Source organism: Phyllobates terribilis, unplaced genomic scaffold (genome assembly GCF_046119375.1).
Source record: "Phyllobates terribilis strain yellow unplaced genomic scaffold, ASM4611937v1 Scaffold_4__5_contigs__length_816908805, whole genome shotgun sequence".
NCBI lineage: Eukaryota > Metazoa > Chordata > Amphibia > Anura > Dendrobatidae > Phyllobates > Phyllobates terribilis.
In genome coordinates, this window is record NW_027362764.1 from 631,153,020 (window position 1) to 631,175,649 (window position 22,630).

Below are 22,630 nucleotides of genomic sequence, written 5' to 3' on the forward strand. Positions count from 1 at the left end.
GGAATTTAGATTGTGAGCCCCAATGGGGACAGTGCCCATAATGTCTGTAAATTGTGTGAATTGTAAAGCGCTGTGGAATATTTTTGTGCTATATAAATAAAAATATTATTATAATAGAACGTCTAATTTATTTTATGTTTAACCTCCCCAGCAAGTTATAAGCTTGCTGAAAATGAATGAACCTTTATTGAATCTTCATACCGTAACCATCTTAAAGGAGGTTGTCCACTACCAGGATAACCCCTTCTCAATCTGAATGTTTACCCCCGCTAAAATAAAAACACCTATACTGCCGGCGCCGTTCCAGCGGTGTCGATACTTGCGTCCCTGGGTCTAACGTGAGTTTGTTACGTCACATGAGTCCTGCGCCCAATCAGCGCTGGCGTCACTATCCTCAATTTCGGATGCATAAGTAATCAAGAGAAAGTGAGCACCGAAGGAGAGTACAGGTGTTTTTATTTTAACGGGAGCAAACAATCAGATCGAGAAGAGGTTATCCTAGTAATGGACAACCCCTTTAAGGCTGGGGGCGCATCACATAAAAGCCAACAGTCTGTGGACTTTAATGAAGCAGATGGAGTTACTTTGTGTTCAGCCTGGCCTCATTTTCATCAGTGTCCGCCTTTTTGAGGCAAGAGCAAAAGCACATGGCACGTTTTTTTTGCACCTGCCTGAAAAAGGTAGACATTGATGAAAATAAGGCCAGGCAGAGCACAAAGTAACTCCATCTGCTTCATTAAAGTCAATTTCAAAGAAGGAATGCGGGTGTGCTGCGCAGCTGGTGAAAATTTCACAGGATTCAGGAGCATAATAATCAATTGCAGTTTATTCTCTATGCGTTTCCAGGTCGTACTGATCCCTACTCAGAAGAACCACAATACAAATGGTAAAAAATGCATTGTGGTTTCCTGAGGAAGAGGTCGCTTTGACCTAGAAACGCGTAGAGAATAAACTGCAATTGATTATTATGCCCATGAATCCAGTGAATTCTTCGCCAGCAGCGCAGCACACCCGCATTCCTTCTTTGAAATATATATACACATTGGATTTCCCTAGTAGAGGAGCAGCAGCTGGATCAATGTATTTAAAGGGGTATTCCCATCTCTCAAGATCCTTTCCCAATATGTAGTAGGTGTAATAATAATATTAGCAAATACCTCCAATTAGAAATGTTGCATAGTTCTTCTGATAAGCTATGTCACTTACCCCATGTTCAGGGCATCGCAGCAGCTTAGCTGGTTAGCGACAGAGCAAATCAGAAGAACTATACTATATTTCTAATTGAAAGTATTTGTTAATATTCTAATTATTACACCTACTACATATTGGTATAGGATCTTTAAGATGGGAATACCCCTTTAAAGTTTTGTAAGTACGGTGACTTTCATAGCACCTCAAGGTGAGTGCAGAAAACCGCAAGTCACCGGGTTAATGCTGTATGTGCACTTTTTGCTAACTGTAAGTGGATGTGCCTGAATCTTTTTTTTCAAGTCTTCAAAATACTAAATACTAAAACATGATGTGAACACCGCCTTATATACCTAGACCTGCTCCAAGATCAGACATGGATACAACACAATCCAGTCTATACAATATAATAATAATCTTTTTATTTATATAGCGCCAACATATTCCGCAGCGCTTCACAATTCAGACAATTTTACAGACATCATCATCACTGTACCCATCGGGCCTCATAATCTACATTCCCTATCAGTATGTCTTTGGAGTGTGGGAGGAAACCGGAGAACCAGGAGGAAACCCACACAAACACGGGGAGAACATACAAACTCCTTGCAGATGTTTCCTTGGTGGGATTTGAACCCAGGACCCCAGCGCTGCAAGGCTGCAGTGCTAACCACTGAGCCACTGTGCTGCCCCTATGCTTGCGATATCTGCATTCGCACAAATTTCTATAAGGGTATGTTCACACGTTCAGTATTTGCAGCAGAAGAATCTGCAACATGTGAACATACCCTAGTAATTCGCTACAATATTTCAGTCTGCACAGAGCATTGACTACACTGGAGAAACGGTGTTGGCTTCAGCATTGACAGCCGGTCAAGGCAAATACAGGTCAGTCACTGGCCTGAAAATGCAGAAGAGAGTTTGCATTCACTGGTAGACTAGTGGCCCTTAAAGGGGCTTCCTCTCACTGGGCCAAATTTCTTCCGTACTTATAAAGCCCCTTTTAAAGAAGCACTTCCATTAACGTTTTTATCCTCTAAAATATTGCAAATCATATTATATTACAATTACTGATTTTGCCTTTCTACCCAGTCAATTCTTCTCTTTTCTCTGCTCTATATAGAAACACCATTTCTCTTTTCCCCGCATGAGTCATCCCCCTCTTCAACTCCTGAACCAGCTGCTCCCTCCTTTCCCCCCCTGCCAGGGAGTTTTGCAGTGATGACTCATGCAGGGAAAATTGACCTGCTTCTACATAGAGCTAAAAAGGATTCAGCTAGTCAGTTTTTAAGCACGTGAGGTCATAGACCTAAGAGAGAAAAGAGAAAAATTAACTGGGAATTAAGGCAAAATGAGCAATTGTAAGAACACAGTGCTACACAATATGACTGCAATATATTAAGAGGATACAAATTTGATAGGAGGAGGAGTGCTTCTTTAAAGGTCTCAAGTTGTACAACCCTGCACCAACATAAAACTGGATAACGAAGGAAAATCATTACCATCTTGTGTTTCGTGATCATCCAGCGCATCTTCTAAGTCAAATATATCTGAAACAAATGTACATTTTCTACAATTAAACGTTAAAGCAGAAACATTCTCACTACAGGATACGACAGTATTGGGCTTGGCTGACAGTAATACAGCGCACTTCGTCAGGATTTCTGATCTATCCCTGAATAACTATTCAGATGAGAGCCCCGACAGTCGTTACATAGGAGCCAATTCACTTACCATTCTCAGACGGATGGGAATCTTTTATATCTTTCAGCACCTCCTCTAAAGTGGCATCGGAGATGTCTGGAAGAAGTACAGTAAAATAATAAAACCTTCTTTCTGCAACTGTACGCTTGCCATTTACACAGGATTAGGGCGTCTTAAGGTCAGTGTATATCAGTATACAGCCCTGAGTACACAACCAGACAGGTTTAAACAAGAAAAGGGGATGTGAACATTTACATTTGTGATTAGCACTGGAAATATATGATCCCACTGAGAAATATCAAGTCATTTAGTGGAAGCTCCAGACACCAGACTAGGGGTCAGCAGCCACCTGCGTCTCTCCAGCTGGTGTGGAACTACAACTTCCAGCATGCATTGGCAAAGTTGCGATTGTAATTATTAGCTTGGGAGATCGTACTCTCCTGCCACGGCATGGGTCTCAGATCCACATCTGAACTTGTTGGATCCTGTTGGAATTTACTTTAAATCGCTTTTATTTTTGCTGTCACATTTCTTTTTAAGCTCTACTTTTGTGTTTCTATCTTAATCTTTTATTTTTTGCTCACAAGACAAGAACTTGATTTTAGGGTATATAAAACCCCTTTCATTCCAAGGTATTATTACCCATTATAGGGGGTTCATGCTCTTTGGTAGCTGCACGGGCCCACACAGGCACGAGATTTAGTGTCAAAACAGGTTAACGTTTATTTTCTTGAATAAACTTTTAAAATAAAAGTAAACATTTTTTTTTGTTCAGCCAAAACATTCAATAACAAAATCAGTCTTTTCTCAGGGTAGGCACAATAATAATAGTACAGCCTCAACCACGGAACATTATAGACACTGCTTATCCTCTTCAACATTACAGACCACACCAGAGGCAACCCAGCTGCCTTATGTAGGACACGCAAGCCCCTGACTGGAATATATGGGAGCGACCTTTCCCATCCAAGATTTTTAGTCGTTCCTAAATCCCGGACCCAAAATCTGGTCCACTAAAATTCCCCTCAGTAACTTTGTTACCGATGCACTCTTTTCTGGGACTTACATTACCAAGGCCAGCCACCTCAGTGACACATATCTTCGATCCAGGACTTTACCTCATGCTTCCCTGCACCTTCTATAAATAACTCATGAATATGGGATCCAATTTTGTTGTCCATATATTTAACAGGATATTGGAAAGCTAGAGTTAGATCAAAGGCAGTGACTCGATTATTACATTGTATGGAAGGCCTCTCATATGATGAGAGGTTAGAAAAGTTTAGCTTAGAAATAAGACATCTCAGAGGCGATCTCATTTACATGTATAAATACAAAAGGACTGGCATATTATTTGTTCCTTCCAAACACCTTACAAAAGGACCAGGGGGCACTCATTATGGGTGGAGGAAAGGCGATTCCGACAGCTAAAAAGGAAAGGGTTCTTTACAGTTAAAGCAGTCAAATTGTGAAATGCTCCATAACAAGAGGTAGTAATGGCAGACACTATATTTTAAAAAAGTGGCTGGATGCTTTTCTCACAACAAGTGGCATTGTTGGGTGTAAATAATCCAGTGATAGGATGAGCCTACGTCTATGTAATTGATATAATTTGTGGGGATCAAAGGTACAATATTGTTTTGGTTACTGGATAGACATTTTTGATAATCTTGGTACAAACCAGTTTTCCTAGCACTTTATTACAGTGTGGAACCAGCTTTATTCTGCATTTGACCTGGCTTCATTCCAGTGCTCTTCTTTTTGAATTACATGAAAGTGATATTTAGAAAAGTTCCAAATTTAGCAGATCACATCACCTTATAGATGCACAGAGAACAGGGTTGTGCCAATATAGTTGCTTTCTTTCATATCCAATAAGACCTGGTGATCTTTTTGTATGCTAGGTTGTAACTATATAATACAGCAGTTATCCCAGCAAAGCATGGATGGGTACATGTGCTGTACTTCATCAAGATGTGGCCACTGCCCCGCTACTGACGGCATGAATACTTCTGTCAAGAGTTCAATGCCCGTGGGCAGGAGGCAAACAGCTTTAGCAAACAGTGGGGACATATAACCCTAAAGGATACGAAAAGGAGCCAGGCTTCATTAAAAGTAGACTTATGTCGTGACATTCAGTTTTATTCTGTCAAAGCAAAAGTGCACTTGTACTATATCCAACAGCGGTCCTGTAGAATTTCCTCTAAGAATTTTCAGAGATTTACAAACTGTTCAAGGGTGATTTTTTATGCATAGCCAAAGCCTATCATCATGAAAGCACCACTCCAGCATTTTTTCATTTTACCACTGGAGTGGTGCTTCTAATCTTGTGCTCATTTGCTGTCCTCTTCTTCACCCCTTTATCAGCACCGCTCCTGTTGGTCTCCGCTGGTTTGTGACTTCCCGGATCTTTTCAGTGTTTCAAGGAGCTGAAGGTCACTCTTCAATGTAAGTCTATGAGAGACTTGTTCTGGCTCTCATAGACTTGCATTGACAGCGTGTGACGTAACTTCTTACTTCTGGCCAGTCAAAAGCTGCGCTCAGAAGATGGCGCCGCAGGACGGGACTGGCACCGAAAAAAGGTGAAGACGCTGGAGAGTAAGCTTAAGACTGCGGGGGTAAGGGACTTACATTAGAAGCACCACTCCAGTGCTTGGGAAAAAAAAAATACTATGCTGGAGTGGTGCTTTAACCAACATTCTTACAATTGTATTTGCTTAACCCCTTCACGACAGGGCCAATTTCCATCTTTGAGTCTTCGTTTTTTTTCTTCCAAGAGCCATAACTGTTATTTTTTAGTCCACATAGACATATGAGGACTTGTTTTTTATGGGACAAGTTATATAGGAGGACTTGAATTTTTAAGGGACAAGTTATATTTTTGAGCGACATCATTCCTTTTACCACCTAGTGTACTAGGAAAAAAATTCCAAGTGGGGAGAAATTGTGAAAAAAAACGAAATTCTGACATTGATTTTTATGAGAATTGTTTTTACGGTGTATATTTTGTGGTAAAAGAATGACCTTACAATAAGATCCTGCTCAACAGTACGATCACGGTGATACCAATCATGTCCAGTTTTTTCATTATTTTAGTGGTGAAAAAAAAAATACGAAGAGGTTTACAAAGAAAATTTTCTGGGTTGCGTTGCCCTTTTTCAAGACACATAACATTTTTATTTTTCGGTTGATGGAGCTGTGTGACTGCTTATTTTTTACGGGACGAGACTATGTTTTTATTGATACCATTTTGGGATAGATCTGTTTGGATCACTTGTTACAGCAAATGTAATTTTGGATTTCTTGATTTTTTATTTTTTTTTTTCCATTTATGCCGTTTACTCATCGGGTTCATTATTTTTATGTATTGATAGATCAGTTTTCTACATGCGGCGATACCAAATATACGTATTTTCTTTCTTTATTTTTATTTTTTTTTAATATCCATTTTTAATTGGTAAAAAGGAGGGTGATTTGAACGTTATTTTATTATTATTTTTTTTTCTACTTTTCCGTTATTAGTCCCCATGGGGAACTTGATGCTGCAATCAGCTAAAAGCTTGTGATATATTCAGCATTGCCACAGCATTACCGAATATGGTAAAAATCTGTCTCCTTTGAAGCCCGGCCACAGGCACGGTTTCAAATTAGTTCCGTAATGACAAGCACAAGGGGGGTTTCAGCAGACCCCCAGCTGTCATAGTCCTAAAAGGAGGAAGAAGATTTACGCGTTTGGCCTAAAGGCCTTACTCATGGTCTAGACTGCTGCCGGTGAACCACCATTAAGTACTATTGGCTGGAAGCCACATGTTCACAAAGCCAATGGTGTGAACATGTTAAAAATGTACAAGTTTTTCCCCACGTCACAGGTCAGAGTTTTAATATAAAAAAAACTTTAGAAACTGGAATACCACTGGAGTTATCCATTTAATTGAATAGACGACATGCCAAATTCAATACGCGGGCTGTACAATTGGACCCTTAAAGAAACGCATCAGAAGGCATATGTCGGATGCGGTAAATCTGACAGTCATTAATATCTCTGCGGTGTCCAAGCATTGTTTGCACACACACAGCTTGTTTAGGTTAGAAAAAAAGATGTCTCAGGAAGGATCTCATATGTATGTATGTATGTATGTGTGGTCAATACAAAAAGGACTGATACATTACTTATTCCTACCAAAGACCATACTAAGGACCAGGGGGCACTCATTACGGGTGGAGGAAAGGCGATTTCGGCATCTAAACAGGAAAGGGTTCTTTACAGTCAGAGCAGTTGGACTGTGGAATGCTCAACCACAGGAGGTAGTGATGGCCGACACTATAACAGCTTTCACAAAAAGGGCTGGATGATTTCCTTCATACACATAACATTGTGGGTTATAGATAATCTAATGACAGGATGTACGATTTGCGATTAGTGGAGGAAGGTTGAACTTTATAGATCTAGCTTTTTATTCAACCTATGTAACTAAAGGGGATATTTCCACTCTAAAATGTGCTGGTATAGAAAGGGTCTTCAGACCAACTAGGGGTGGTAACTTGAAAAGGAAAATCCTGAACAGAGAATCATTTTGGATCTTCGAGTTAAACACTAGAACTCCATTGGGACTAAATGCGAGACAGGATCTTATCCTTCAATGTATGTAATGAATGTTTGCTGCTTTTTTCTGTTCACAGTTTTTTGTATGCATTTTACCAGGTGAACTAATCACAGCCTGTCTCTTTCCACTGGCTGGTGAACATGTGGCTTACAGCCAATAGTACTTCATGGTGGTTCACCAGCAGCTGTCTAGACAATGAGTAAAGCGCTTTAGCTGAAACGTGTAGGTTTAGTGTGTGATATGAGGCTGCCATACTCTTTTTAATGGGACAATAAATGTGAAGTTTTAATACTCGTCTTGCTGCATCGCTGGAGGACTCTTCTTTTCCAGCTCCTATCTGGGCGGCTCCGTGTGAGGTCTCCATTGTGATTCTCCCAACAGCAGACCTGGTGAGATGCCTCCCCCTCCCTCCTTTCTTACATGGGTATTCAAGTAATGGGATCCGTTAGTTCTTCAGAACCCGACCGTTAGCGTAGCGGTGGCGTTCCATGCTGTACCTCCAGCCACTGCTGGTGTTGTAAACAGCTGATCAACATGGGTGCTGGATGCCCACCGATCCGACATTGAGTACCTATCAGACAGATGGGTCATCAATATCAAATTGGTGAAAAATCCCTGCGTATCATATTAAAAAGGGATTGTCCACTACTCAGACAACCCCTTCTTAAATACTATATTTCCCAATATAAAATAGAAATACCATATACCCCCCCTCCCACACCAGCGCTGTTCCAGTAATGTCGGCGCGGTATCTCTCAAAGTCACCGAAACACATCATCACATGAGCCCTGTAGCTAATCAGCGCCTGCTATACAGCTGCGGTGAGCTTACTTCCTTTAGATGTGTTATGCAATGAGCACAGCATCCCAAAAATGCACTGTTATTAGTGATGAGCGAGTATGTTCTGTTAACCCTTTCGGCGAGCATGCTCAGGTGCTCGCGTGTTATGTTTGAGTCACTCCGTGCTCATAATTTGCGACTGTTTGACAGCTTTAATACATGTGAGGAATGCCTAAGAAACAGGCATTCCTCACATGTATTAAAGCTGTCAAACAGTTGCAAATCATGAGCACTGAGTGACTCAAACATAACACCTGAGCACACTGAAGATACTCGGAAAACACCCGAGCACGCTCGTAAATCCCGAGTAAGGAGCATGCTCGCTCATCACTAATTGTTATGACATAAGAGACCTACAGCCAATGTCACGCAAGCCTTGGGAGAACCGGCAGACACAGACATCAATGGACAGGTGCCAGCGGGAGTATTGGGTATTGTTATTTTATATTGGAGAGTATAGTCTTTAGAAGCCTTTAACCCTTTGAGCTTTTAGGTTATGTTCCCACGATGAGTATTTGGGGAGTTTTTGATATTGCAGATTTTCTGTTATATTTCCAGAGTGTGGTGTGTTTTCTACAAAGATTATGGTCTGTTTAGACAAGCCGACCCACACTTCCATGCACACAAAGATCATTCAGTGCACATATAACAAAGTTAGTGGCAGGAAAAGGTTTACACAGGACGATGTGCTGCAGAAAATGATAATTTTTAGGCAAGCTTAAAAATAATTTCACCCCACGAACGAGTGTGTTTCCATATTTTTTAGGCAATTGCCAGCCTGTTTAGATAGGCCAATAATAATGTTCTTAGGAACCCTCATTATCGGTCTTAAAGTTCTCTGGCAAATATTGTAACTTGTGCAGAAATAACACTGATGACTCAAACAGAATGTATTAAAGAATTAATGAGGATTTCTTTTTAACCATCTACAGGATATTAAAAAAAGCCGGCAATCTTGCACGTTTCACTTTGGTCCACCAAGGCTCATTACAGGCAAACACTTTTTTTTTTACAGTGAAACTATGCTTTTCTGAATCCCCACATCATAAAAACAGACTAAATAGTCTTGTATAAAAAAAATATATATTTTTTTTTTACAATCTGAAAATAAAAACAGATTAGAAAGATAAATGTGTATCAGTATCTAGCTTTAAGTAATAAAAGAAAAATAGGATTTTCACCATTGCTATTAAAATAATAGCAACTTATCAAATGTTAAAAGAAGAAAGTAGAAACAAAATAGAAGACTCAAGACTGGGCCAGGAGGGGACTTACCTGACGGCAGTGAATCTGTCTCATCAAGGTCTTCAGAAATTTTCGACACGATTCTCTCTTTCAGTCCTGCATTTCCCAGTTACAATATATTAAAAAAAAGTGACCACATGTAAAAGTGAAAATGCAAATAACACAAGTTTACATTTGTTTGCTCATGTCACCAAAACGCCACTCCTTATTTATTCCCAAATAGCAAAAACAGAGCTCCAGACTACACAGTACTCTGGCCGTCATCCCGAGAAAACAGGGTAGTAAGAGGCAATGGCAGACGCTACCTAACATCCTGACCAGCTCATTTCAGCCTCGCTATTGCTCACAATCAAACGTGCCTACAGAGTGTGGTGGCTTCATGGTTGTTACAAAGCTACAACTTTTAGGGCAGGTGCAGACAGCCATAGATTCCCTCAGCCAAGAAATGACACTCCGTTTGATCAGAGTGTGAACAAGGTGTGCTTAGATTCTCTCAGATGAGGCAGCGGAAATCAGACTGCACTCAGATGTCAACTGAGTGCAGTCCGATGTTTTCCACGCACTCACTGACTTGCATGGCCAAGTACATTCCGAATATCAGATCAGACAAGGGCAACATGTAGCGTTTTTGTACTTGGACAGACACTGTCTGAGGGAAAAAGAAAAAAAAACTACCATGTGCACAGCCCCATAGACCAACATTGGCCGGGTGTGATCCGATCTTTTGTTCTACCCTTAATATAAGTAACCTATGGTGAACCAATCAGTGAGAAGCTGCCAGGTGTATGGCGTTGCTTAAAGGGGTTATACCAAATTCGACAGTTATATCCTATCCGAAGGATAAGGAGCAACTTCCCAATTGCTCAAGGTACGATCACTGTGAACCCATCGATCCAGAGACGGGAGCTCTGAAGAGCCCCGTATGAATGGATCGGAGGTCAAACATGCCCAAATTCACTCCATTCATTCTCAGTGGGACTGATGGAGATAGCCGAACCTTGTGCTCAGCTGGTCTTCAGCACATCCATGATGAATGAATGAAGAGCAGCATGTATGCTCGACTTCCGCTCCATTCAGATGGGCTTATCTACAATAGTAAATCTGCAAATGTGTATACATCATGTATAAGAGTACATATGTAGGCAATTTGTACCGTATATTCTTTTATGCAGCCAGAATCCAAGCGCCTCTATAAGGTAATCCTTTGTACACCACTGCATCCAATATGAAAAGGAAAATATAATGGAAGTGATGTTCAACTACTAAAGCTACAACATTTTAGATTTGAGCAAATACTTTAATATATGATCATAGCTCAAAAATATATTTAATTAGGACAATGAAAAGTTCATACTCGACTGTTTGTGCCTTTACAAGCAATTTATGTCTGCAATTAGAGCCTGTGAGAATTGGGGTTTCCGAACAGTAACATTGTGTTTGATAGGAAAGGAACAGGTCTTCCATGTGTTTCTGGTCTTCATCGTGAACGTCAGACAGAGCGCACTTCTAGACGGCAGCTAAAATAAACCAATCTTCCATTAGGAAGAATATAGCACTGAAATAGGTTGAGTTGTAGCATTGCTAGAGGAAGCACCAAGGTAAAAAAAAGAATTTGGATGACCACTTAAATCCCAAGGAATAATCAAAATCGAAGCACAGAATGTATTCATTTAAAGGGGAGCCATCAGGAAAACACGACCTATTTCAATCAGGTATGTTAAAGGTTTCTGGTTTTAATTTTTTTCTTCCATTTATTTCCCCATTTCACATTCTGTATAAAAAATAGAAATCTGAACAGTTTTCAGTGACAGCTGGAACTTTTATTTAGATTCTAACTTCCTGTTAATTCAGAAAATAACCGGACTCTGATGATAATAAAACTGCTGAAAACTCGTCCTGAAAGGACAGGAAGTATGACTCTGGTTACTGAGGCATTTTTTGTGTGAAAACGGCAAAATAACTATTTACATTTTTTTTTTTATAAACCTCATGATATGGGTGTGTGTGTAAATCATCATTGGTTACGTAGACTCTATAAAGAACTCTGATCATCATTTTGGAGTTGACATTTAAGTATTAATTCAAATTTAATGAATAATTTGGTGAATCCTTTACTCACTATGTACTCTTGACCCCTTAGGCTATGTGCCCACAATGAGCTTTTATTGACGCTACTGCAAAAAAACGCAGAGTTTTACAGTTCCCGCAAAGTGGATGGGATTTATAGAAATCTTTTATATGCTCTGTAAAATTTTACAGCCCCAACAAAGTGAATGAGATTACTTATTTTTTCCTTGCAGCTTTAAAGCATTTTCAAATCTGTAGCATGTCAATCTTTTCAATGTTTTTCATCCATTCTAATACATGGGAAAAAAATACTTAAAGGGAATCTGTCAGCAGGTTTTTGCTGTGTAATCTGAAGACAGGAGGAGATAGGGGCTGAAATCCAAATTTCAGTGATGTGTCACTTTTTTGGCTGTGTGCTGTTATTTACTTACAATGAAGGTTTTATCACCAGATTAGCACAGCCTGGACTTACAACTCAAGCATCTGGTAGACTGACTCCGCCCCCTCCTCTGATAAGCAGCTCACTGTCAATAGACAATGTACACAGAAAGCTGTGATGTGGGCGGGGTTAGCTTTCTAAGCTCTGCTACTTCTAAGAACTCTGTCACAACTGCTGCACCCAGTAAACGAAGTGATACATCACTGGAATCGGGGTCTCTTTACATTATGCTGCTCTCAGATGAGGTAGCAAAAACCTGGTGACAGATTCTCTTTAACATGTGCACATACCTTTATAGTATGCAATGTAAAATACCATAGAATTCACCGCATTTTCTTGTAGAGTGTAAAAAATAAATCAAAAAAGTATAACAATGTATAGAATTAGGGCATTATTCAGGGTTTTATTCATGTCCAGCTACTAAACAAATAGCATGATGTCCAGACAAACAAGACAACACGGGGTTTAAAATATCCGTATTTATTTAAATCCCTAATCTTGTAGTCAGCGTAAGCAAGAAAAGATTACACGAATCATACCAACATCTTCATTTCAGCTCGTATATTACTACATCAGCGACTACCATATATTCAACAGACTAGCCACAGAGAGTCAGCCAGAGAAAGAAAATAAAAGGTTTGGCCAATAACTGAACGTTCCTATACAGCACAGAAGTGACTAATTTACAGTCCTTACTGCATTTTACAGCTCATTCAATTTTGTAGTTTTGCATTATTACAAATTCAGAGTACTACTTAAGCAAGCAGAGCAAAATGGTTCTCTGCTGTTCATCAGCGGGTGCAGAACACAGAAGTCTTCCTTCTCGGCTGACGTTTCATTTCTCCGCATCCCGTAGCAGATACGCAATCATCTATCATTTGTCCCCCTTTTTCTCAGTCTTTTTCCCTCTGTCTCCATTTGATGTCCTGCCGCTCGTTGTCCTTCTTGTAGTCTCCCGGGGCTTCTCCTCTTTTTTCCTCCTCGATTCGTTCTTCTCATGTTTTTCTTCTTTGTCCTTAGACTCTCTGGTTGGTTTTGGCTTCTCCTTTGGTTGTTCTCTGCCATGACCTAGATATCTTTCTTTTACCTTTTTTAGTTGTTCTTTTATACCCTCTTTAACTTTCATCATAAACAAGAAAAAAAAAGTAATGGACCTAGCCCTTTAATAACGAAGTACGGTAACTGGAAAAGCACACAACCCCAAATGGAGAAACAATGATAAACACTGTTTATAGTTCTCAAAAAAACACAAACTGAGCGCTTCTCCAAAGGTGCTTCTTGCAATAGCAAGATCATTGATAACAATGAATTCCCCACGAATTAAGTACATTCTAATAAATAGATCTTGAAATAATAATACGCTTCACAATTGGATGTTTTAGAAAAAAAAATGTTCCTGTGCTGAGATAATCGTATAAATGTGCCCCTGCTATGTGCTGTGTAATGGCTGTGTCTGACCGTGCAGAGCTGCTCCAGTTCATGGTCAACACATACAACAGCGCCTAGCCAGGGGAGCAAATAAAGTCACTTATGATAAGCGACTATACAGATGACAAAGCAGGGGCTCTCAGCAGTAGCTTTCTGAGTTAACATATTTCCCGGTTTTATCACAGGAGTGAGTTTCTGCCATGTCTCCAGCCCTCTAAACTCATCATAAATCAAAGTCAGTGACATAAGGTCAGCGGCAGTTGGAGCTCCAATGTCACAGACTTGATTTATGATTATGTCAGAAAGTTGTAAACACTCACTCCTGTGATAAAACAGGCAGGAAAATGTGTTCACTCAAAAAGCAGAAGCTGCAAGCCCCTGCTGTTTAGTCTGTATACTCACTTATTACAAATGACTCATGCTTCCTTCCCTGGCCAAGAGCGGACCATGAAATGAAGCAGCACTGCATAGTTGGACACAGCAAATAACAGTATACAGCAGGGGCACGTTTATAAAGTTCTCAGAAGAGTAACATTTTTTTTAAAAAAAACATCCAGTTGTGGAACTTATTATTCCAAGATCTAATAATTAAAATGTAATTAGTTTGTGGGACAACCCGTTTAAGGTGATCTAGTAGTTTTAAAAAAAAAATATCCAAAATTGTATTTAAAAGGGTGATCCCGCCTCAGACATTTCTGGAACGTCCGCTGCATAAATCATAAATGTTTAAAGATGTGGGTCCCACAAATGCTCGGATATTTAAAAAAAAAAAACTTACCTAAAAGTCAATGGAAAAAGTGGCGCATGTCTGACTACCTCTCCATTCCCGATGGAGCGAGATGTGACCCATGATCGGAGTAGGTGCGAATTCCAGATTTGTTTCAAATGGATATGCCATAAATGTCTGAGACTAAAATACCTTTTAAAGTAAAAACTACAAATACATGACTAATTGCCTCATAACTATATAGCTAAGGTTACTTAAAAACTTCATTCTTTGATTGTCATGATGCCATTGGTTGTTCTAGATTAACTCCAAATGGGGTTGAGGTTTTCACTCCCACACCATGCAAAAAAATAAAACTAAAATAAAAAGCTAATTTCTTACAGCCAGTGTAAGCAAAACTATTTAGCCGCTTCCTTGGCATGTGATTATAGATGCATTTACCGAGAGGCCAAATATGGATGGAACTGCATTAAAACACCCGTATGCTAGTGTCTATTAATGGGAATGTCATGTGATTGCTTTTACTATGCATATACTCTGCAAATTGGTTTTACATTTTTGTATGCAAATTTATTTATCATGTGACCCCCATTTTGTATGCGATTGGTGAACAATGGTTTATATATCATGGGTAGGCCATTTGCAAGCCAGTCTTGACAAAGAACGCATCTTTAGCGTTCGAAACGCGTTGCCCTGGCTACACTATGTGACTATGGAATCTGTTTTTAAAGAGCTTTTTTCACAATAAAGAAACCAATTTTTTGAACTATTCATGAAGCTGGTAATCCTTTCTCCTTATGCAGTATAATGTAGGGACAGGGGCGCAACGATCGCAGCTGCAGAGGTCGCAACCGGGCCCGTGAAGGTGAGGGGCCACTGACGCCAGCGCAAACCTCAACTGGATGTGAATCCTCGGACGCACATTCAATTGAAGTGTATTACGGTGCAGAGACCCTGGAGACACTGTCTCTACCCTATGTTCTCAGAACAGGAGGCAAAATCCTGGTGACAAACCCTTTAAAAGGTTTTTTTTTCTGATTTTTTTATTAATACACTTTAAAGGGAACCTGTTATGCTGAAAATAGTATCTGATCTGCTGGCAGGATGTCCTAGAGGAGGAAAAGCTGGTCAGATTGATATAAATTTATGTGGAAAAGTCCAGTAAGCAGTCCTACTCTGATTGACAGCCATCTCTGCATGCACACTCATACACGGGAAACTGTCAAACACTAATAGCACCACCCACTGGACTCCTATCCATACACACACCAAGGATTTCAATGAATAAACTACAAGTTTTGCTGAATCTTTTTCCACAATCCTATAATATGTATCATATTAAATGTATAATATGCTCAGCTTCTCCTCCATGCTGTCCACAGATCGGACTACACGTACAATGAGTCCTCTGTGCTGATGAAGCTAAAGTAGTAAACTGAGGATTTAGCATTACAAAAAAGTCCGTTTTGTTAAAAAAGTGCATAACTATAAATATAACTGCATATATTTGCAATTTAAAAAGGTTATAATAAGCAAACGCATACCTTACTTAGATAAGATTTTACATCTACTGAAAACTTGAGATTTGCAAATATTTTACTCCAAAACCAACATGCACCGACCAGCAGAACCACAAAGGATGCAAAATACCTTCTGCCTTGGTTTTGGTCTTGGTTATACCTCCTGATATATCTGAGTTTAGGGTGGAATATATTAGAGTTAACAATATACTAAAAAAATAAATACATGCAATAAGACTGCATTCACACTGCAAGGTTTTTGTGAACAAGTATTACTAGGAATGCTCATTTCTTGCAGTGTTAAAAGGGAATCTGTCAACAGGTTTTTGTTATGTAATCTGAAAACAGCAGGAGACTGGTGTGTGTGTGTGGAGGGGGGGGGGGGGGGGGAGGGCTGAAACGCAGATTTCAGGGATGTGTGACTTATTAGGCTGTGTGCTATTGTTTAATGACAGTGAAGGTTTTATCACCAGGAGATAATCAGTGCCTGGTCTACAGCTCAGGCGCCTGCTAGACCAACCACGCCTGCCTCCTGTGATAAGCAGCTCACTGTCACTATACGTAGAGAGCCTGGTGGGGTTATCTTTCTGCGCTCTGCTACTGACTGTATCACATCTGCTGCACGCAGAAAACTAAGTGGCACATCGATGGAATCAGGGTCTCTTTTCCTACATTATGCTGCTCTCAGATGAGGAAGAACAAACGTGTTGGCAGATTCCCTTTAACAGGTTGCCAATTACCTGATCAATGAGTAAAACGCTTGTCAAGTGAAATTATCTTTTGTGCTGCACAAAAACAATCATCATTCTCCGCAGAACATTTGACCTGTGTAAACAGGACTAGCGCAGCACAGAACAATGGCGGCCTGAGCTGAGCGATTACAGATTGCTTAGTGCACATTGTTCAGCGCGGTCTGCCCGTGTAATAAAGCCTGTTTAATGACCGCTGATTAGTAAATATTTACTGATCGATGGTCGCTTAATGCCAAAAAGTCGGGTGATGTATAAATCTACTAAGCAATAGGAGATTAAGCAGTAACGCACTGATGGGCGATCAGCACAAAAAGCCAGGAGCAGTGGGCGAGAGCCAACTGGGAGGCAGCAGGTCAGAGACACTAGTGGGAGACACCGGAAGTGCATACAGAAGACACGGAGATGGGGGAATCAGACCTGGACGGGAAGAACGTTAGCAAACTGTTCCATTTCCTATTCATTTTATTGGGAATCGGAGCAGCAGTTTATAGGACGAAGGTTTGAAATTCACGTTGCAGAAAGTATAAAAAAAATTTTTAAAAAAGTGTTCTGTCCCTCTTTGTAAACTATACATGATACTGCGATGCAGGATTCAAATCCGAGCCACAAATCTCCCTCAGGTTTTTTTTTTTTTTTGCGCCACCAAATTGTGTTGCAAAAAAAATCTGCCCGTCAGCCAAACAAAATTAAAAGTGGTCTGTGCTGGTGCCACCACCTTGTAACGCAGGCAAGACCAGGTCACTAGTTGGGGGCATTCCTTCTCTGACAGATATGAGACACCTGCATAATCCACTTCCACACAAGCTGATTTCTTTATTTACTTTATTTTTTTTTAAATTTGAGCATCTTAAAGTTTGATACTAGGATGTAATATAATAAATCTGATAATTGCAATATGTATTGATCAAGAAAAGGTGAATGAAGACCACACATCATCAACTTAAAGGGGTTGTCCAGTGAAAACCACAGGGTAGGTGATAACTTGTTGATCAATGGGGTCTGACAGCTTGGGCTCGCACTGATCGACAGAACGGGGAACTTTTATACCTGTTAGAGGAGCGGCAGTTCACATGCATGACCTACGCTCCATACACTCCTTATGGGGATGTAGGACACTGTATTTGGCTTTTTCCGGCAAGCCCATGTAGAATGGATGGAGCAACGCTCTGGCGCTCGATCTGTTGCGCCATTTTGTAACAGAGCTAAAAGTTCCCCATCGGGGATAAAAAAAAAAAAAAAAACACATTTCACAATCTACCGATCAGTGCAGATCCCAGCGGCGGGACACCCATTAATCAGTAAGGCATCACCTACTCTGCAGAGACGTGATAACTTTTATTAACTGAACAACTCCTTTAAAAGTTCAAGCATGTTGAATGGTTGATGACATTACTAGGAATGACAGCTTACAAAGCTGAAGTCCACACCAAGCACCATGAAGGCTTAGAGTGCAAGAACCAGTAAGTCATTACCCCACAACACGGATCATGCACCATTACCAATTTACCCAAAAGATATCCGGGTCTGCAGATCATTCTGCCAAACTAGAGCTCTTCTCCAACTATGGTAAAACGTCAGGGTACCGTGTAGTCAGGTCATGGAGAGCATTTGCCTTAGAGCTCTGTTTTGTCCCAACATGGCGCTTAGTCAAGCACAGCATGCAGTGGTTAGTATTACACGGAAACCATCTGGAGCAGTTATGGAAACCAAAGTACCTGGTGCCTTGATGGCTTTCTCCGCTTTTGGAGACTGTGCAAATCCTGAGGTTTATAAAATAAATTGTAGTTAGAAACAAACCATAGTGGGAAAAAAAACGATATGTATGTAAAAAAGGTGGGTTAAATCCCCAACCCCATTGAGAGGACTGGTCTTATCTATAAAGGTAAGCAGCATGTGATCAGTATTGTGACTACTCTAGTGGTCAGCGTGAAAAATAGCATACTGTAATACTGTATATATATAATAATCTTTATTTTTATATATATATATATATAATAATCTTTATTTTTATATATATATATATATATATATATATATATATATATATTTTTATATAGCGCTAACATATTCCACAGCGCTTTACATACATTATCGTCGCTGTCCCCATCGGGGCTCACAATCTACATTCCCTATCAGTATGTCTTTGGAGTGTGGGAGGAAACTGGAGGAAACCCATGCAAACACGGGGAGAATATAAACTCCTTGCAGATGTTTCCTTGGTGGGATTTGAATCCAGGACCCCAGCACTGCAAGGCTGCAGTGCTAACCACTGAGCCACATATACATATAATATAATTTTTTTTTTTTCTTCAACTCTCCATTGTTGAGATGTTATCAATGTATTTAGCAGTAGAGGAGTTAAAAAAAGGTTAAGTCCAAGTGGGTGTTATCAGAGCTTTCACTGGGGGCGTGTACTACTGCTCCCTGTAGGATACTGACCAATCATAAGCAAACACTCAGAGGAAAGAAGACCATGCCAGCAACCATAGCTTAGGTTTCTGAGTGTGAGATGTAATGATACTACTCTGGCTTCATAGTCTAACCTCCTACATGAGTAGGTGGGGGACACAGTGCAGCTGAGTTTAGCGGTGTCATAATGCAACCTTTATCAGCTCTCCTGATTTTGCAGTGTGTCAGTAATCACACTTATGCCTGCCCTGCACTGAGATCAGGGCTAGAATTACATGTCATACAGGAGTAACCTGCCTGTTCTGGACTACACGTGTGAGATGTAATGACACCCTTCTGATCTCACAGCAGAGCGATTACAGTTTGAGCACAGACATAAGTGTGATACTGATACTTTAAGCTATTATATCCAGACAGACTGTGTGGAGGAGAAGCATTACAGCAGATCTGACAGTACTTGGAGAGGAGGGTTTGTAATGTGACACAGCTAAACTCAGCTGCACTTATCCCCCCCCCCCCCCCCCGACTGTGTAAGAGGTTTTGCAAGGAGATTAGAGCTGTATCATTACATCTCAAACCTAGAAACCTTGCCCAAAGTTATGGTGAGGGGCATGCTCTTCTTTCCTTTGAGTCTTGCTGCCCGCTTATGATTGGTCAACATTAGACCCTGTTCACAAGTTCAATATTTCACATCAGTATTTGTAAGCCAAGATCAGAAGTGGGTGAAAAATAAAGAAGTGGTGACGTGTTTCTATTATACTTTTTCTCTGATTGTTCCTCTCCTCATTTTGACTTACAAATACTCATGTAAAATACTGACCAAATACTGAACGTGTGAATGTGGCCTTATAGGAGTACAGGCCCTTAGTAAAAACTACCACAAAAAAAAAGTTCATTAGGTGCCAAATACTTTGATTGCTAATATCTCCGTAACAGGGTGTAAAAAAAATAAATAAAAAATGTTGTGCTCTACTACCGCTATCCTGTGTCCAGTGTAACATGAACATTTGGTTAAAGATCCTCTTTCAATATAACGTCAGCACATCAAACTTGTACATTGTCTTAGTTTGAAAAGCATTTCCTCCAAGAAACCTGCTGCAGAGAAGTGAAAAAGTGCATGAAGGACATATTTAGTTGTGTTGAAACCCTTCAGCTATTTTGTGGCCACAGTATTACACAACCGTTATTGTATAGTAATGCCTCAAAGGAGGTTAAATTACTCCATTTAACAGTAGATTACATCAATTTAGTGGTCACAGATTGGAAACTTGTGGTTAAAGTAAAATAACAGCACTAGAATGATTGCAGATATAGATTATATATCCCCAAATATTGAGGGCGGTCACAGAATTCAGGGGTTCTTGCCTTCATAGAAAACTGTTACCAGAAGGCAGAGTGAGCACATGCGGTAAACACATACATACATTTATTAGGTGCATTTAATAGATGTTATTGCACTCAATGCACAGGACGGAAATACAATCATGAATAACGAAATTGTAATAGTCACAAAAGTAACTCCTCTACAGAGTGCTGCAAGAAGCAGTGCAGTATATAGTCTTGTAAATGAAGTTTGACAACAAAACCAGGTCAAGTAACATATCTTGCTATTAACAGGAATCTGTCACCAGGTTTTTGCAACCCGATTTGAGAGCAGCACAATATAGGGGCAGAGACCTTCATTCCAGTGATGTGTCACTTACTGGGCTACTTGCTGACATGTTGCTAAAATCATTGTATTATCTATTGGGCAGCACAGTGTCTCAGTGGTTAGCACTGCAGCCTTGCAGCGCTGGGGTCCTGGGTTCAAATCCCACCAAGGAAACATCTGCAAGGAGTTTGTATGTTCTCCCTGTGTTTGCGTGGGTTTCCTCCCACACTCCAAAGACCTAGTGATAGGGAATGTAGATTGTGAGCCTCAATGGAGACAGTGATGACAATATCTGTAAAGCGCTGTGGAATTAATGGCGCTATATAAGTGAGTCAAATAAATAAAGAAATATTGCAGATCAACCAGTGCCCTGAATGCTGAGCTCTGTATAACCTGTCCACACCAATGATTGGCACCTTTCTCTGTACACTCTGCATAGGCAGCTTTCTGTGGTGGGGGCAGGGTTATACAGTGCTCATAATATAAAAGCACTACATGCCAGGAGGTTATCAAAAGTACAGCAAGCAGCCCAGTGATACATCACTGGAATCAGAGTCTCTGCCCCTACATTACACTGCTCTCAGAATTGATGGTAAAAATGTGGTGACAGATTCCCTTTAAGGCATACATGTCAAACTTTTCCACCTGGGCCAAATCTGGCCTGCAGGGTGGTTATATTTGGCTCGCGACACCAGAACAGCCACCCCTATGTGGGGCCCATTATTCTGTAGGGGGGGGGGGGGGGGGGGACCATGCGGGGCCCGTTATTCTGGAGGGGGGACCATGCGGGGCCCGTTATTCTGGAGGGGGGACCATGCGGGGCCCGTTATTCTGGAGGGGGGACCATGCGGGGCCCGTTATTCTGTATGGAGGACTATGTGTGGGGCCCGTTATTCTGTATGGAGGACTATGTGTGGGGCCCGTTATTCTGTATGGAGGACTATGTGTGGGGCCCTTTATTCTGTATGGAGGACTATGTGTGGGGCCCATTATTCTGTATGGAGGACTATGTGGGGCCATTATTCTGTATGGAGGACTATGTGGGGCCCGTTATTCTGTATGGAGGACTATGTGTGGGGCCCGTTATTCTGTATGGAGGACTATATAGGGCCCGTTATTCTGTATGGAGGACTATATAGGGCCCGTTATTCTGTATGGAGGACTATGTGTGGGGCCCGTTATTCTGTATGGAGGACTATGTGTGGGGCCCGTTATTCTGTATGGAGGACTATGTGGGGCCCGTTATTCTGTATGGAGGACTATGTGGGGCCCGTTATTCTGTATGGAGGACTATGTGTGGGGCCCATTATTCTGTATGGAGGACTGTGTGGGGCCCATTATTCTGTATGGAGGACTGTGTGGGGCCCATTATTCTGTTGGCCCACGACTTTGTCCAAGTTTTTTATTTTGGCCCTCTGTGTGTTTGAGTTTGACATCCCTGCTTTAAGGGGATGGGGGTGAATGGAGTCTGAGTGGGAAGCAATTACGATCATAAATCTGACTTTTAAAACCGTGGTTGGATGAATATAAATGATACCATGTCATAGATGACCGAGCGCATCAGATCTGCTTTGTTCATGGCTTTCTGGCAAATAGAGAGGGGGTAGGCTATGAGAGCATTGCAATAGAGGCTTTCATGATGAGTATACTGTATTAGTGCATACTGCTTTATGCACCTAAGTTGCTCACTTTGTAGAACTATCTTCTGTTTACTTTTGGCCATATGTGATCATTTGTGACACTTCAACACCATAATTGATTAACAACAGTTTTCTTAAAGGAAACCTGTCATTCAATTCATGTTGTCCAAACCAAAACAGTATGAACCATAGGTCAGGCTGAACAATTGCAGCCAGGTATGTTTCTCTCTGAAATGCTGCAACATGTGAGAGACCCATCAACTAGAGCAGAGTGGGAAGAAGCTGGACTGGAGCAGCACAAAACTAGTCTTGTATCAGCAATCATGAAAGCCGGGAGATTCGTGCTGCCTGTGGTTTGGGCAGCATGAATCGACTGACCGGTTCCCTTTCTTTGTATGTTCTGACTCTCCACAAGG

At 40.8% G+C, this 22,630-nt stretch overlaps 1 protein-coding gene across 7 annotated transcripts in view; it reads right to left on the bottom strand.

The window, feature by feature from the left end:
• ASPH (aspartate beta-hydroxylase) overlaps positions 1 to 22,630 on the bottom strand; it is a 223,493-nt gene that overhangs the window by 152,669 nt on the left and 48,194 nt on the right. For 5 of the 7 annotated variants that reach the window (XM_073679343.1, XM_073679342.1, XM_073679345.1 and 2 more), the window contains 4 exons: positions 18,230 to 18,274; positions 9,612 to 9,677; positions 2,923 to 2,988; positions 2,691 to 2,738 (listed from right to left, as the gene is read on the bottom strand). In XM_073679343.1, the coding sequence (XP_073535444.1) occupies positions 2,691 to 2,738; positions 2,923 to 2,988; positions 9,612 to 9,677; positions 18,230 to 18,274 (225 nt within the window). The remainder of the gene's footprint in view (positions 1 to 2,690; positions 2,739 to 2,922; positions 2,989 to 9,611; positions 9,678 to 18,229; positions 18,275 to 22,630) is intronic. The other 2 variants (XM_073679344.1, XM_073679346.1) reach the window with 1 other exon arrangement.